Source organism: Salmo salar, unplaced genomic scaffold (genome assembly GCF_965601325.2).
Source record: "Salmo salar unplaced genomic scaffold, fSalSal1 ptg000687l, whole genome shotgun sequence".
Lineage (NCBI taxonomy): Eukaryota > Metazoa > Chordata > Actinopteri > Salmoniformes > Salmonidae > Salmo > Salmo salar.
Window position 1 is genome coordinate 344,712 of NW_027675464.1, and position 13,635 is coordinate 358,346.

At 38.6% G+C, this 13,635-nt stretch overlaps 1 protein-coding gene across 1 annotated transcript; it reads right to left on the bottom strand.

Moving 5' to 3' along the window:
* Positions 1-6,785: 6,785 nt before the first annotated feature.
* On the bottom strand, positions 6,786-10,827 carry LOC145877114 (uncharacterized). The gene is made up of 2 exons (XM_082972407.1): positions 10,824-10,827; positions 6,786-7,852 (listed from the first exon to the last, which is right to left on the bottom strand). Exons 1-2 carry the CDS (start codon positions 10,825-10,827, stop codon positions 6,786-6,788), a joined length of 1,071 nt encoding a protein of 356 aa, XP_082828533.1.
* Between the last annotated feature and the right edge of the window lie 2,808 nt (positions 10,828-13,635).

The following is a 13,635-nucleotide window of genomic DNA, read 5'->3' on the forward strand; positions in this document are numbered from 1 at the left end:
AGTACAACTGCATTTTTGGAGATGTGAATTAAATATTTGAATTGTAATTGTGATGTTTCAGCGGAGCGGTGACTGTGTAATTGTGCACTACTTACGCATTCAGGCGGTCTGCAATACTTTGCCACGCTTTTTCTCTTTGCTTTATCACTGTGGCGGTGTTGCCTTTCTTCTTAATTATATATTTTACCTCCTCGTATGCCTCCATGAGGATTTGTGCTTCCGACGGGGAAAAGTACGCGGCTCTAGTTGCCATGGTAAATCAGTTAATCTGTGATCTGTGGCGGGGTCTATTTGAGTGAGCCGTGAGCGCGCACCTATCCAGGATTGGTTTCACCTGGCTTAATGAATCCGTGTCTGCTGATCCTGGCTTGGTCTTTGTGCAACCAATTAAGCCTGGACGCACATGTTTTGGCTTCATTGAGCTCAGCTGAGTCATTTATCCCGGATGTCTTAATTCTACTTTTGTGCAACAGGCCCCTGCTCGTGTGTTTACATTACATTCAGTGATAAAGGTATGGGATTCTGGGTAATCCACAGCAGATTTATGGAGAATTTGAAAATTGGGTGGTCCTGGGATAGAAATGTATAAAGTTGACATTAGATCATAAAATCCACCTTTTAAATCATACATTAGCAATTTATGTTTTAGTAACTTCTGTTGTTGGTTTGGCCTCTCTTTATATGTTATTTGCCAAATCTCAGTTTTCCATGTGGGTTTTATGCTAAAGTTCCCTCTATCAAGTTGGTAGCAAACTGGAAAATGCATCTTCTTTAGGAGTGCTATTTATATCCTGATCATTCATCCACACTGCATCTTCTTTAGGAGTGCTATTTATATCCTGTCGACTACTGATCTACTACTGATCATTCATCCACACTACATCTTCTTTAGGAGTGCTATTTATATCCTGATCATTCATCCACACTGCATCTTCTTTAGGAGTGCTATTTATATCCTGATCATTCATCCTCACTGCATCTTCTTTAGGAGTGCTATTTATATCCTGATCATTCATCCACACTGCATCTTCTTTAGGAGTGCTATTTATATCCTGATCATTCATCCACACTGTGTGTCTCATCAATGCAGGTAGTTTATGACATGTATAAAGTATGTGTTTTATAAACTCATGAACACCAGCCAGTTTATCAGCCCGGTTCTGTTAGTTTAGGTGGATTATACTTCTTCACCACCAGAGGGGGACGTTGAGTAATATTCCAGGTTAATTTGATATATTTTGATACTAAAATGGATGACAGTTTATTATGATGTTGTGAATATGAGATTACACATGGAAACAATGTATTATTTTATTATAGTCAATTAGGAATTATTAGGAACTGTTAAATCCACTATATGATCATAATAACTTTGACAGACATCTTGATTGTTTTTTGTTAGTATATTATAGGGCAGATTTATGGAGAATTGCTATGGGAGTGCTATTTATATCCCGTCACTACTGATCATTCATCCATACTGTGTGTGTCCCATCATTTCAGCTTTGGAAATAAATGAACTATCCATCCATTGCTCCTTCCTGTGTTGACTCACTGACTTGAGAGACGGGAACAGGAAGGTCACACTAGGTTGATATCTAGCTCAAGCTTGCAAACGTTAGTCACACCTCATGCTTTTCATGAACTGTGTGGTTGTGTTATCTAGAGGGAACCCGTTAGCACAGTAGGCTCTGGTGCCTCTTGCCGTGGGATATCAACCTGCTTGCTCGTTTTTTTGGTTTTTTTGTTGACACAACAGGCTGAAAAGCGTCAATGCTTCAGGAAGCTTTGTTTCCCCATCACTACTTTTCAGCATGTTCTCTGTGAAGTCGACTACGGGAGTTTTGTCACTTTTTCCACCTTGGCTTACTGCTAGCGCACTAGCTGACTGACTTCTGGAATCTATCTATTTTGGATGTTGAGGATTTTCCCAGCCATCATTCTGTATGTCTCTGCTCTTCTGATCTGCAGTTATGTTTTAGTTGGGTTTTGTTAATCGGGTTCTAACTGGTCTCTTGTAGTTGGGCTCCAGCTCGCTGACCATAACTAGTTGGCTAAATAGCTAATGTTAGCTGGCTGGCTAAGATAACTGCATATAGCTAACATTCTTTGATATTTGGTTAGATAGCGTTATGTATTTCCAAAACGTTGGTTTAAACGATTGGTTTAATTTGAAGTTCTTTCTGTTGTTGTTTACATCACAGGGAATAGACCGGTCTTCCATATTACATCACACCTGCCTTTATCATTCTTCTGAATTCTTATTGGTTTTATGTAATAACTCCAAAAATAGAACAGTGAGGTGTAACTTTGCATTGGGACTTAAAACAATTTTTGGGAAAAATATTTTATTTGATCTTTTATAAACTTTACCATAACCTAACCATTTTATTTCTCTCCGTCTCACTCACTTTACATGTGTAGATAATAAAGCATTTGACCTTTCCACTGCGTTAACAATGGAGGATTGGTTGATTTCCAGTTGAAGTATTTAAGATGATTAAGGAGAAAAGTATTGTCCAACCATCGGGTAACTTGTTTCATGCGTATCAAAGGTGAGGGTGAATTTCAGATGTTTACTGCTTGTATTGATGAATGAGTGGAATCGATGAAGTTCCTCTGCTGTCCCCTGGAATAGATGGAACACGTCATCAATGAAGACTTTTTCAGAGCCTGGTTAGGTGCTAGATTGGATTGTTAGGGCTGACAATCACATTCTTCTCTAACAACCCCACATACAGATTGGCATAATTTAGGGTGACCAAATTTTAGTTTTCCAAAAAGAGGACATGTCCGGGAAAAAGAGGACGTATGGTCACCCTACTGTAAATGCAATATATTTGGAAAAAATCCCATTATTTTCCAGTGTTTCTTTGATGTATTGCGCGATCGTATCAGCTGTCTCATTTGGAGTGTTTTTAACTTCGACTAATTTACTTTGCACGCCACCATTCTTCCAATCAAAATACTGAATAAGCAGAGGGAATATTTTCACAGCACCGTGACTGCTCCCATCAGTAGAAACGCCACAGTAAGGTATGTCTTCTAGTGCTTTCTGAGCTATGTCGACAGAATGTGGTGCTATCACAGCGTTAACAATTGCTTCGGTCTTAGTACGAGCGCTTGAAAGCGGTCAAAGCAATGCAAAAACCCCAAAACGCACACAACGAATGGAGACTGTAGGAAGCAAAAGCCGAATCCCGGACATTTTAGGCGATTTAGAAATCCCGGCCGGACGCATTTTTTTAGGTCCAAAAAGAGGACATGTCCGGGAAAAAGAGGACGTATGGTCACCCTACATAATTAGATGCTATTTTTAAACTACAATGACCATAATGCACTGCGTGCCTACTTGTCTTGTCTGTGTTTATTTTACACCTGCTATGTAAAAGAGACAGAAGAATGCACGATGGTCAATGCTATCTGGGATCCTTGGGACATCCCTACCCTAAACCCTAACCTTAACCCCTACCTTAACCATTTTAAATGTCAACTTCAATGGGCTATGGACGTCCCAAGGATGTATCTCTACCTGAAAATACATGATCTAAGTGATTGATAGTTGGTATTCAGCAGTCATAAAGCCTTATTTACTTTAATGAACTACTAAAATAGTGATTTTGTCAGACAGCAGCTCTACACTTTATTGACTGACTGACCCATTCATCCTTCCATCCCTCCTCAGCCTTCCTCTCCTCTGAAGACCCAGTGAGGGTGGAGCTCAGTCAGAGAGCTGTTGAGGGACTGGTTAGGAAGAACACTTCTACAGCCAGAGAGGTGAGAGGTCACACATGGTTTAGATGGTAAATATTTATGTCCCCTTAGCGGTTCATCACGTCAGCAAAAGGGAATATGTTCCATCATCTATATTTATTTACATTAGTGCAAATTGTCCACTGATATTGGTGTAATTTCTCATCCCCGTTGGCTGTATGAAAGTTAATTTCCCCTCAGACACACACATTTGTTCTTTGATATTATGAAGGTCATTTGTGTCAAATGTACCTTTCCCCACTCATTCACCCCATCTCTTTACATTGCTGATGCATATTCAGTGGCCTGGCTGCATCCAGACGATGTCAAAGGCCCATCCTGGTAGATCTGAACCTAATGCAGTTTAGAGTGATCGGATGACAGATGTCACATTTAGGTGCCAGGTGTAACTGAGGCCATAGATGCTCCATATCCATTACTTTGAGTGTTTTATTTAACATGATTAAATGTGTTTATTTCTGTGTTACAGGGACAGTCAATAAATGGAACAGCAAGGCCACAGAACATGACATAAGCAGAGCTGTGGGAGACCACCTCAAGCCCCTGGTAGAGCCGGGGGTGGTGTTTACCACTCCACCACGCCTTCAGCAGGCTGGAAAAGTGGGATTGATCTGGTTGATCCATTTGTTTGTTTCGGTTTGTAGTAGTTGAATCCTTTGACATATTGTTGAATTAAACATTTATCTTCAACAAATGCACTGGGTTGGTTGAAAAGTGATACAAAACTTACATACCAGCACTATTTTGACATAGTGGGAGATGTACTGACTTTATACTGTTTTTCATACTAAGATGGATAAAGATGTGTTGCTTTTGCACATATTTGTTCATTGGTTTAGCAAGAGTCTGTTGATTGGTCAGTCATTGGGTTCATTTGTTTTGCAATATGTTCAAATCAAATCAAGCTTTATTTATACAGCACATGTCAGACAAGGATGCAACACAATGGCTTCACAGGAAAAAATTATGAAAATAAACAGAAATATTTAGTAAACAAACATAAGAGGATAAAAAACAATAATAACAACTGAAAGACTAATGAGCATTGTAAGGAAATGCCATTGATTAAAATATCAACAATATGATACAATATCCAACCCAAAATATAAGCTTGTTTTTTAGGAGGGGTTCTGAAAGACACTATGGGGGTGTCCACTGGAAGTTGACTAGTAACAACAACTGGGACCTAAAAGACACCCACCATGAGACCCACTAAATCTGCCCAAGAAGAGGCAAACAAAAGAAAAACCCACACCAAACTTAAAGACAGGAAGTAAACCAAAAAGGTGGAGCAACTAAAGGTGTTGACTCTCCACATGTATCAAGACAACTGGAGCACTGGGCCAGACACTCTTAAATAGAACCTGGACCAGCTCAGGTGAAACACCTTCCCACTAACGAGATGGACAAGCCAGCACAGGTGTAACACATACTGACTAACGAGGTGACACCAATCAGTGCGTCCTACGTGCTAACGAGCTAGACGTGCTAACGGGCTAGACGGGCTAACCAGCTAGACCTGCTAACGAGCTAGACGGGCTGACGAGCTAGACGTGCTAACGAGCTAGACGTGCTAACGGAGCTAGACGTGCTAACGAGCTAGACGTGCTAACGAGCTAGACGTGCTGACGGTGCTAGACGGGCTAACGAGCTAGACGGGCTAACGAGCTAGACGTGCTAACGGGCTAGACGTGCTAACGAGCTATACGTGCTAACGAGCTAGACGTGCTAAAGTCCAACCTCAAAACATAAATGGAAAAACCAAAGCCTGTAACACCTTCACCCTTAAGACAACAAATATATCCTATATTTTTGTTGGACAAGTTTGCTCACCACCAACAGAAAACAACTTCCACTCCACATTATAATCAACTACAATGCTTCACCTTCTACAATATAAAATTCTTCCTAAGAATCAGAACTCTAGAACTCAAACAAACATCTCCAATATGGAAAAAAGTCCAGTCAAAATAAATTGTTATCCATGGCAACGCACTGGCTAAACGCAAAACACAAATGTTTTTGACTGCCCACCCTTGAGACAATCAGCAACCAAGTCGTCCTTATCACAGACATGTCTGACTTCAAGAGGAAACATATTATTATTTTATATTATATTTTGCTAGGTGGGATATCCCCAATGTCAAAACACAGTTTTAACGTGTCTAAATCAATAACCAACATGCAGAAACAGTTTGGGATAAATTGAAAACATAAAATGTGCTATATACACAAACATCTGCCACAATAATCATATTACTTGTATTTTTATTAAACAAGCACCTTATAAACTGTACAAGCACCAAAACACTGTTGTTTTGACAAGTAGCAATAAATCACTGATATCCATTAGGGGGGAAATCAGGTTGTACGTGCTGTTGAAACTAACACAACTAAAAAACACATGGAAATGGGAGATATATTTTACCTCACTGATTAGAGGACAACCTGCAGAAGACAGTCAGCTACATTTTGGACTGATGCATTTAAATTTAGGGGTCGCTAAACAAAGAAACACAACACTTATTTGTCATCACTCATCGATATCACGATGAGATCAATTGTACTAAACAAAGGAATGATCAATTGTGTGACAGAAGGGAGATGAGGTTACTCATCCTGTTAAAACGAACAGCTCAAAAACCACACGGAATCTGGGAATAATGTGTACATCCCTGGTTAGAGGACAACTTGTAGAAAACAGCCAGATACATTTTGAAGTGTTGCATTTTGATTCAAGTGGGTCGCCAACGTGATAAGTGGAACACAACTCTTCTTTTGTTAGTCACTTTTTGTTAAATCACATAAATAGTAACTCTTCCATTTCAGAGCCTGGATTTTCCCCCTGAGGCTAATATCCATATCATGTTGAAATCAATAGAACAGGGGACAAACGTTTAGGGTTCTACATTGTGACATCATTAAAATACTCCTTCTACAATGTTAAAACATTCTACATTGTGACATCATTAAAATACTCCTACAATGGTAAAACATTCTACATTGTGACATTATATCATTGATATCACTGAAATAACTCCATGTATTTTCTGATGTTTGATCAGATGTCTTTTATCGGTGAATCTCTTCCCACATTGACCACAGCTATAAGGTTTCTCTCCTGTGTGTGTTCTCTGGTGTACAGTCAGAGAGCCAGATGTTATAAAACTCTTCCCACATTGATCACAGCTATAAGATTTCTCTCCTGTGTGTATTCTCTGGTGTACAGTCAGAGAGCCAGATGTTGTAAAACTCTTCCCACATTGATCACAGCTATAATATTTCTCTCCAGTGTGTATTCTCTGGTGTCGTGTCAGATGGCAAGATGTAGTAAAACTCTTCCCACATTGATGACAGCTATAAGGTTTCTCTCCTGTGTGTGTTCTCTGGTGCACTGTCAGCTGTCCAGATTGACAAAAACGCTTCCCACATTGATCACAGCAATAAGGTTTCTCTCCTGTGTGTGTTCTCTGGTGTAGTGTCAGATGGCCAGATGTAGTAAAACTCCTCCCACATTGATCACAGCTATAAGATTTCTCTCCTGTGTGTATTCTCTGGTGTTTAGTCAGATGGCCAGATGTTGTAAAACTCTTCCCACATTGATCACAGCTATAAGATTTCTCTCCAGTGTGTGTTCTCTGGTGTCGTGTCATATGGCTAGATGTAGTAAAACTCTTCCCACATTGATGACAGCTATAAGGTTTCTCTCCTGTGTGTGTTCTCTGGTGCACTGTCAGCTGTCCAGATTGACAAAAACGCTTCCCACATTGATGACAGCTATAAGATTTCTCTCCTGTGTGTGTTCTCTGGTGCACTGTCAGCTGTCCAGATTGACAAAAACGCTTCCCACATTGATCACAGCTATAACGTTTCTCTCCTGTGTGGATTTTCTGATGAATTTTAATGCCTGATGAGGTGAATCTCTTCCCACAGTCAGAGCAGCAGTGAGTTCTCTTCCCTGTGGATGTCTGCAGGTGTTTATTGAGGTGTTCTGATCTGGAGCAACTCTTCTCTGCCTCTTCAGCATCATGAGGTTGTTGAGGCTCCCCAGAGGACCCACGATAGTTCAGTATCTCTCCTGTGTGAACAACAAAGACAGACAGATGGTTAAAGGCCCACAACAGCGGTAATCCACTGTAAAAGGTGATGCCAACAGTGGAGCCATGATGTTGTACAACAATTGACATCTGTAATGTCATGTTAAAATTGTTGGACAAATGTCTTAAAATGAGCAAGAATAGTCATATTTTGTCTTGTTTTCACATTAGTAGTGAAATCGATGATTGTAGGCTAGAAGTAAGTTAGTAAAGTTGTTAAAACTCTAAGCAGTGTGCCAGACGACGTCTGGTCTCCAATATAGGCCCCTTTCTGTGTTTAATAAAATTGCGGCACGAGGGCAATTTGATTGCAGAAACACCTCCCTGCTAATGAGGAAACCACTAGTTATGGATGTAGTATATCTGGTAATGAGGAAACCACTAGTTATGGATGTAGTATATCTGGTAATGAGGAAACCACTAGTTATGGATGTAGTATATCTGGTAATGAGGAAACCACTAGTTATGGATGTAGTATATCTGATAATGAGGAAACCACTAGTTATGGATGTAGTATATCTGGTAATGAGGAAACCACTAGTTATGAATGTAGTATATCTGGTAATGAGGAAACCACTAGTTATGGATGTAGTATATCTGGTCATGAGGAAACCACTAGTTATGGATGTAGTATATCTGGTAATGAGGAAATCACTAGTTATGGATGTAGTATATCTGGTAATGAGGAAACCACTAGTTATGGATGTAGTATATCTGGTAATGAGGAAACCACTAGTTATGGATGTAGTATATCTGGTAATGAGGAAACCACTAGTTATGGATGTAGTATATCTGGTAATGAGGAAACCGCTAGTTATGGATGTAGTATATCTGGTAATGAGGAAACCACTAGTTATGGATGTAGTATATCTGGTAATGAGGAAACCACTAGTTATGGATGTAGTATATCTGGTAATGAGGAAACCACTAGTTATGGATGTAGTATATCTGGTAATGAGGAAACCACTAGTTATGGATGTAGTATATCTGGTAATGAGGAAACCACTAGTTATGGATGTAGTATATCTGGTAATGAGGAAACCACTAGTTATGGATGTAGTATATCTGGTAATGAGGAAACCACTAGTTATGGATGTAGTGTATCTGGTAATGAGGAAACCACTAGTTATGGATGTAGTATATCTGGTAATGAGGAAACCACTAGTTATGGATGTAGTGTATCTGGTAATGAGGAAACCACTAGTTATGGATGTAGTATATATGCTAATGAGGAAACCACTAGTTATGGATGTAGTATATTTGGTAATGAGGAAACCACTAGTTATGGATGTAGTATATCTGGTAATGAGGAAACCACTAGTTATGGATGTAGTATATCTGCTAATGAGGAAACCACTAGTTATGGATGTAGTATATCTGGTAATGAGGAAACCACTAGTTATGGATGTAGTATATCTGCTAATGAGGAAACCACTAGTTATGGATGTAGTATATCTGCTAATGAGGAAACCACTAGTTATGGATGTAGTATATCTGGTAATGAGGAAACCACTAGTTATGGATGTAGTATATCTGGTAATGAGGAAACCACTAGTTATGGATGTAGTATATCTGGTAATGAGGAAACCGCTAGTTATGGATGTAGTATATCTGGTAATGAGGAAACCACTAGTTATGGATGTAGTATATCTGGTAATGAGGAAACCACTAGTTATGGATGTAGTATATCTGGTAATGAGGAAACCACTAGTTATGGATGTAGTATATCTGGTAATGAGGAAACCACTAGTTATGGATGTAGTATATCTGGTAATGAGGAAACCACTAGTTATGGATGTAGTATATCTGGTAATGAGGAAACCACTAGTTATGGATGTAGTATATCTGGTAATGAGGAAACCACTAGTTATGGATGTAGTATATCTGCTAATGAGGAAACCACTAGTTATGGATGTAGTATATCTGGTAATGAGGAAACCACTAGTTATGGATGTAGTATATCTGGTAATGAGGAAACCACTAGTTATGGATGTAGTATATCTGGTAATGAGGAAACCACTAGTTATGGATGTAGTATATCTGGTAATGAGGAAACCACTAGTTATGGATGTAGTATATCTGGTAATGAGGAAACCACTAGTTATGGATGTAGTACATCTGGTAATGAAGAAACCACTAGTTATGGATGTAGTATATCTGCCTGGAGCAAAAAATGGTGAGCAAAGATTTTAGTTTTCACAATGTATTCTGAATATTACAGCACTAGATCAGGAGTGCTACTCAAGGAAACTCACATTAAGCTCTGTGTCTATTCACTAATTCACCACCGTGGGGGAAAACTCAGGGGAGTTCTCAGAGGCTGACAGCAAAAATAGCCTCCATTTACAGGTTGCTTATGAGTGCATTTCACACTACTTTGGATTATAACTGTAAGGCTCGTTTGAATGTCCTGTTAAATATAATATAATAGTCTTCCCTGTGGCTCAGTTGGTAGAGCATGGTGTTTGCAACGCCAGGGTTGTGGGTTCGATTCCCACTGAAGGCCAGTACAAAAATAAAAAAATGTATGAAATGTATGCATTCACTACTTTAAGTCGCTCTAGATAAGAGCGTCTGCTAAATGACTAAAATGTAAAAAAATAATGTTTGTGTTATTGTTGCAAATCAACTGCTTTATACTTAACACTTCAAATGCTATTTGGCTAGCTTTGCCATCAGCCTGACAATGAGGGTTTGTCCACTAAGTGTTTAACATAACTTCACCTAACAATAACATAGACCTACTGTAGGACCCATAACTTCACCTAACAATAACATAGACCTACTGTAGGACCCATAACTTCACCTAATAACAACATAGACCTACTGTAGGACCCATAACTTCTAACAACAACATAGACCTACTGTAGGACCCATAACTTCACCTAACAACATAGACCTACTGTAGGACCCATAACTTCACCTAACAATAACATAGACCTACTGTAGAACCCATAACTTTGCCTAACAATAACATAGACCTACTGTAGGATCCATAACTTCACCTAACAATAACATAGACCTACTGTAGGACCCATAACTTCACCTAACAACAACATAGACCTACTGTAGGACCCATAACTTCACCTAACAACAACATAGACCTACTGTAGGACCCATAACTTCACCTAACAACATAGACCTACTGTAGGACCCATAACTTCACCTAACAATAACTTAGACCTACTGTAGGACCCATAACTTCACCTAACAATAACATAGACCTACTGTAGGACCCATAACTTCACCTAACAATAACATAGACCTACTGTAGGACCCATAACTTTATCTAACAACAACATAGACGTAGGACTATAAATCATTTAATATTTCAGGTGAAACATGGAAATTAAAATGTCTTTGTCATGACATTTCATAACCTGATCACCAGATAATTTTGTGAATAATCCCACTAGGCTATTCTGTAATGTGTTGTCATTCTAAATGTCCTGAATGAAGGAAAATAGCTCTGTGTGTTGTACAATAGCCTATCCATCAAGGAACAGTTCTCTACACATTATGAGCTAAGTATCTCTGTGTCCAGACAGACTAACGAGACCCCACTGTAAATCAAGCAGACAATAAGACACTATAAACATCAATTTGTTAGGGATGTTGGATCCAACGTGGAGCACAGCATAACTGTCTTTACCAGAGTAATGAATGAAGAGGCACTTTGGTTGTTGTTGCATGTCGTGATGTTTGTCATGTGACTGTCATTCAGAAAATGATTTCCTGGATCAGCTGATGATAGTTGAACATGTGACTGTAACTAAACAGCTACAGTATTAAGTATTATGTGTAATTATTGAAGAACCGCATTAATGACAGTATCCATTTGGGTGTTGTCAATAAAGTTAAGGTGACTCGGGTTAGAACCATTGGATTTAGCAAACTCTGAAATGATTTAGGATTTCTGTGCCCATGAAAACTGTTTCCCCAGCGTAACACAAGGAGACACTAAATGTTACGTAGGTAGAGAGCATTTCAGAGATCTGAATACAAAAAACTGTCCTAACAGGACAATAACCTAAACCACAAGGCCAAATCTACACTGGAGGAGCTTACCAAGATGACATTGAATGTTCCTGAGTGGCCTAGTTACAGTTCGGACTTAAATCGTCTTGAAAGTCTATGGCAAGACTTGAAAATGGCTTTCTAGCAATGATCAACAACCAACTTGACAGAACAGGAAGGATTTTAAAAAGAATAATGAATATTCACATGAAGATCAGTCTCCTATTGGATGACATCACGACTTCCCATCAAGCCAACTCCTTGGAGGCCTTACTATGACATCACTCACTCCTTCTAGTTTGCAGTTGTTAAAAAAACACTATTTTGCTCAAAACATTTATTTGTTTCCCTTTAGTGTGTTTATAATTTACTGTATTTATATATCACTTTTCAACAGGAAAAGTTAAAAAATCCCTGGAGGACTTCATGGACAATTCATACAGTACAAAAACATATTTGAGTGTAGAATGCCCTTTTAAAAATCACACATTAGTTCAACAACTGCAGAGTTTGTGTCCCTGTTATATAAGATAGTACTCACTGTATTTACTGGTGTTAATCAGATCAATGTCCCTGTTTTATTAGATAGTACTCACTGTATTTACTGGTGTTAATCAGATCAATGTCCCTGTTTTATTAGATAGTACTCACTGTATTTACTGGTGTTAATCAGATCAATGTCCCTGTTTTATTAGATAGTACTCACTGTATTTACTTGTGTTAATCAGATCAATGTCCCTGTTTTATTAGATAGTACTCACTGTATTTACTGGTGTTAATCAGATCAATGTCCCTGTTTTATAAGATAGTACTCACTGTATTTACTGGTGTTAATCAGATCAATGTCCCTGTTTTATTAGATAGTACTCACTGTATTTACTGGTGTTAATCAGATCAATGTCCCTGTTTTATTAGATAGTACTCACTGTATTTACTGGTGTTAATCAGATCAATGTCCCTGTTTTATTAGATAGTACTCACTGTATTTACTGGTGTTAACCAGATCAATGTCCCTGTTTTATTAGATAGTACTCACTGTATTTACTGGTGTTAATCAGATCAATGTCCCTGTTTTATTAGATAGTACTCACTGTATTTACTGGTGTTAATCAGATCAATGTTCCTGTTTTATTAGATAGTACTCACTGTATTTACTGGTGTTAATCAGATCAATGTCCCTGTTTTATAAGATAGTACTCACTGTATTTACTGGTGTTAATCAGATCAATGTCCCTGTTTTATTAGATAGTACTCACTGTATTTACTGGTGTTAATCAGATCAATGTCCCTGTTTTATTAGATAGTACTCACTGTATTTACTTGTGTTAATCAGATCAATGTCCCTGTTTTATTAGATAGTACTCACTGTATTTACTGGTGTTAATCAGATCAATGCCCCTGTTTTATTAGATAGTACTCACTGTATTTACTGGTGTTAATCAGATCAATGTCCCTGTTTTATTAGATAGTACTCACTGTATTTACTGGTGTTAATCAGTCCTCCAGTCTTCTCTTCTTCGTCCTCCTCTAATGTGACAGTAATCTCCCCCTCTTCATCCTTCATTCCAAAAACGTCTTCATTTTCTTTCACTTCCTCTTCTTTCACAGTAACATCCTCCTCCTCTTTCACTCTGAACGCGTCTTCCTCTTCTTTCACTGAAACGTCTTTCTCTTCTTCTTTCACGGTAACAGCCTCACCCTCTACTTCTTGTTTTACTGTGACATTCTCCTCTTCCTTCTCCTCTTT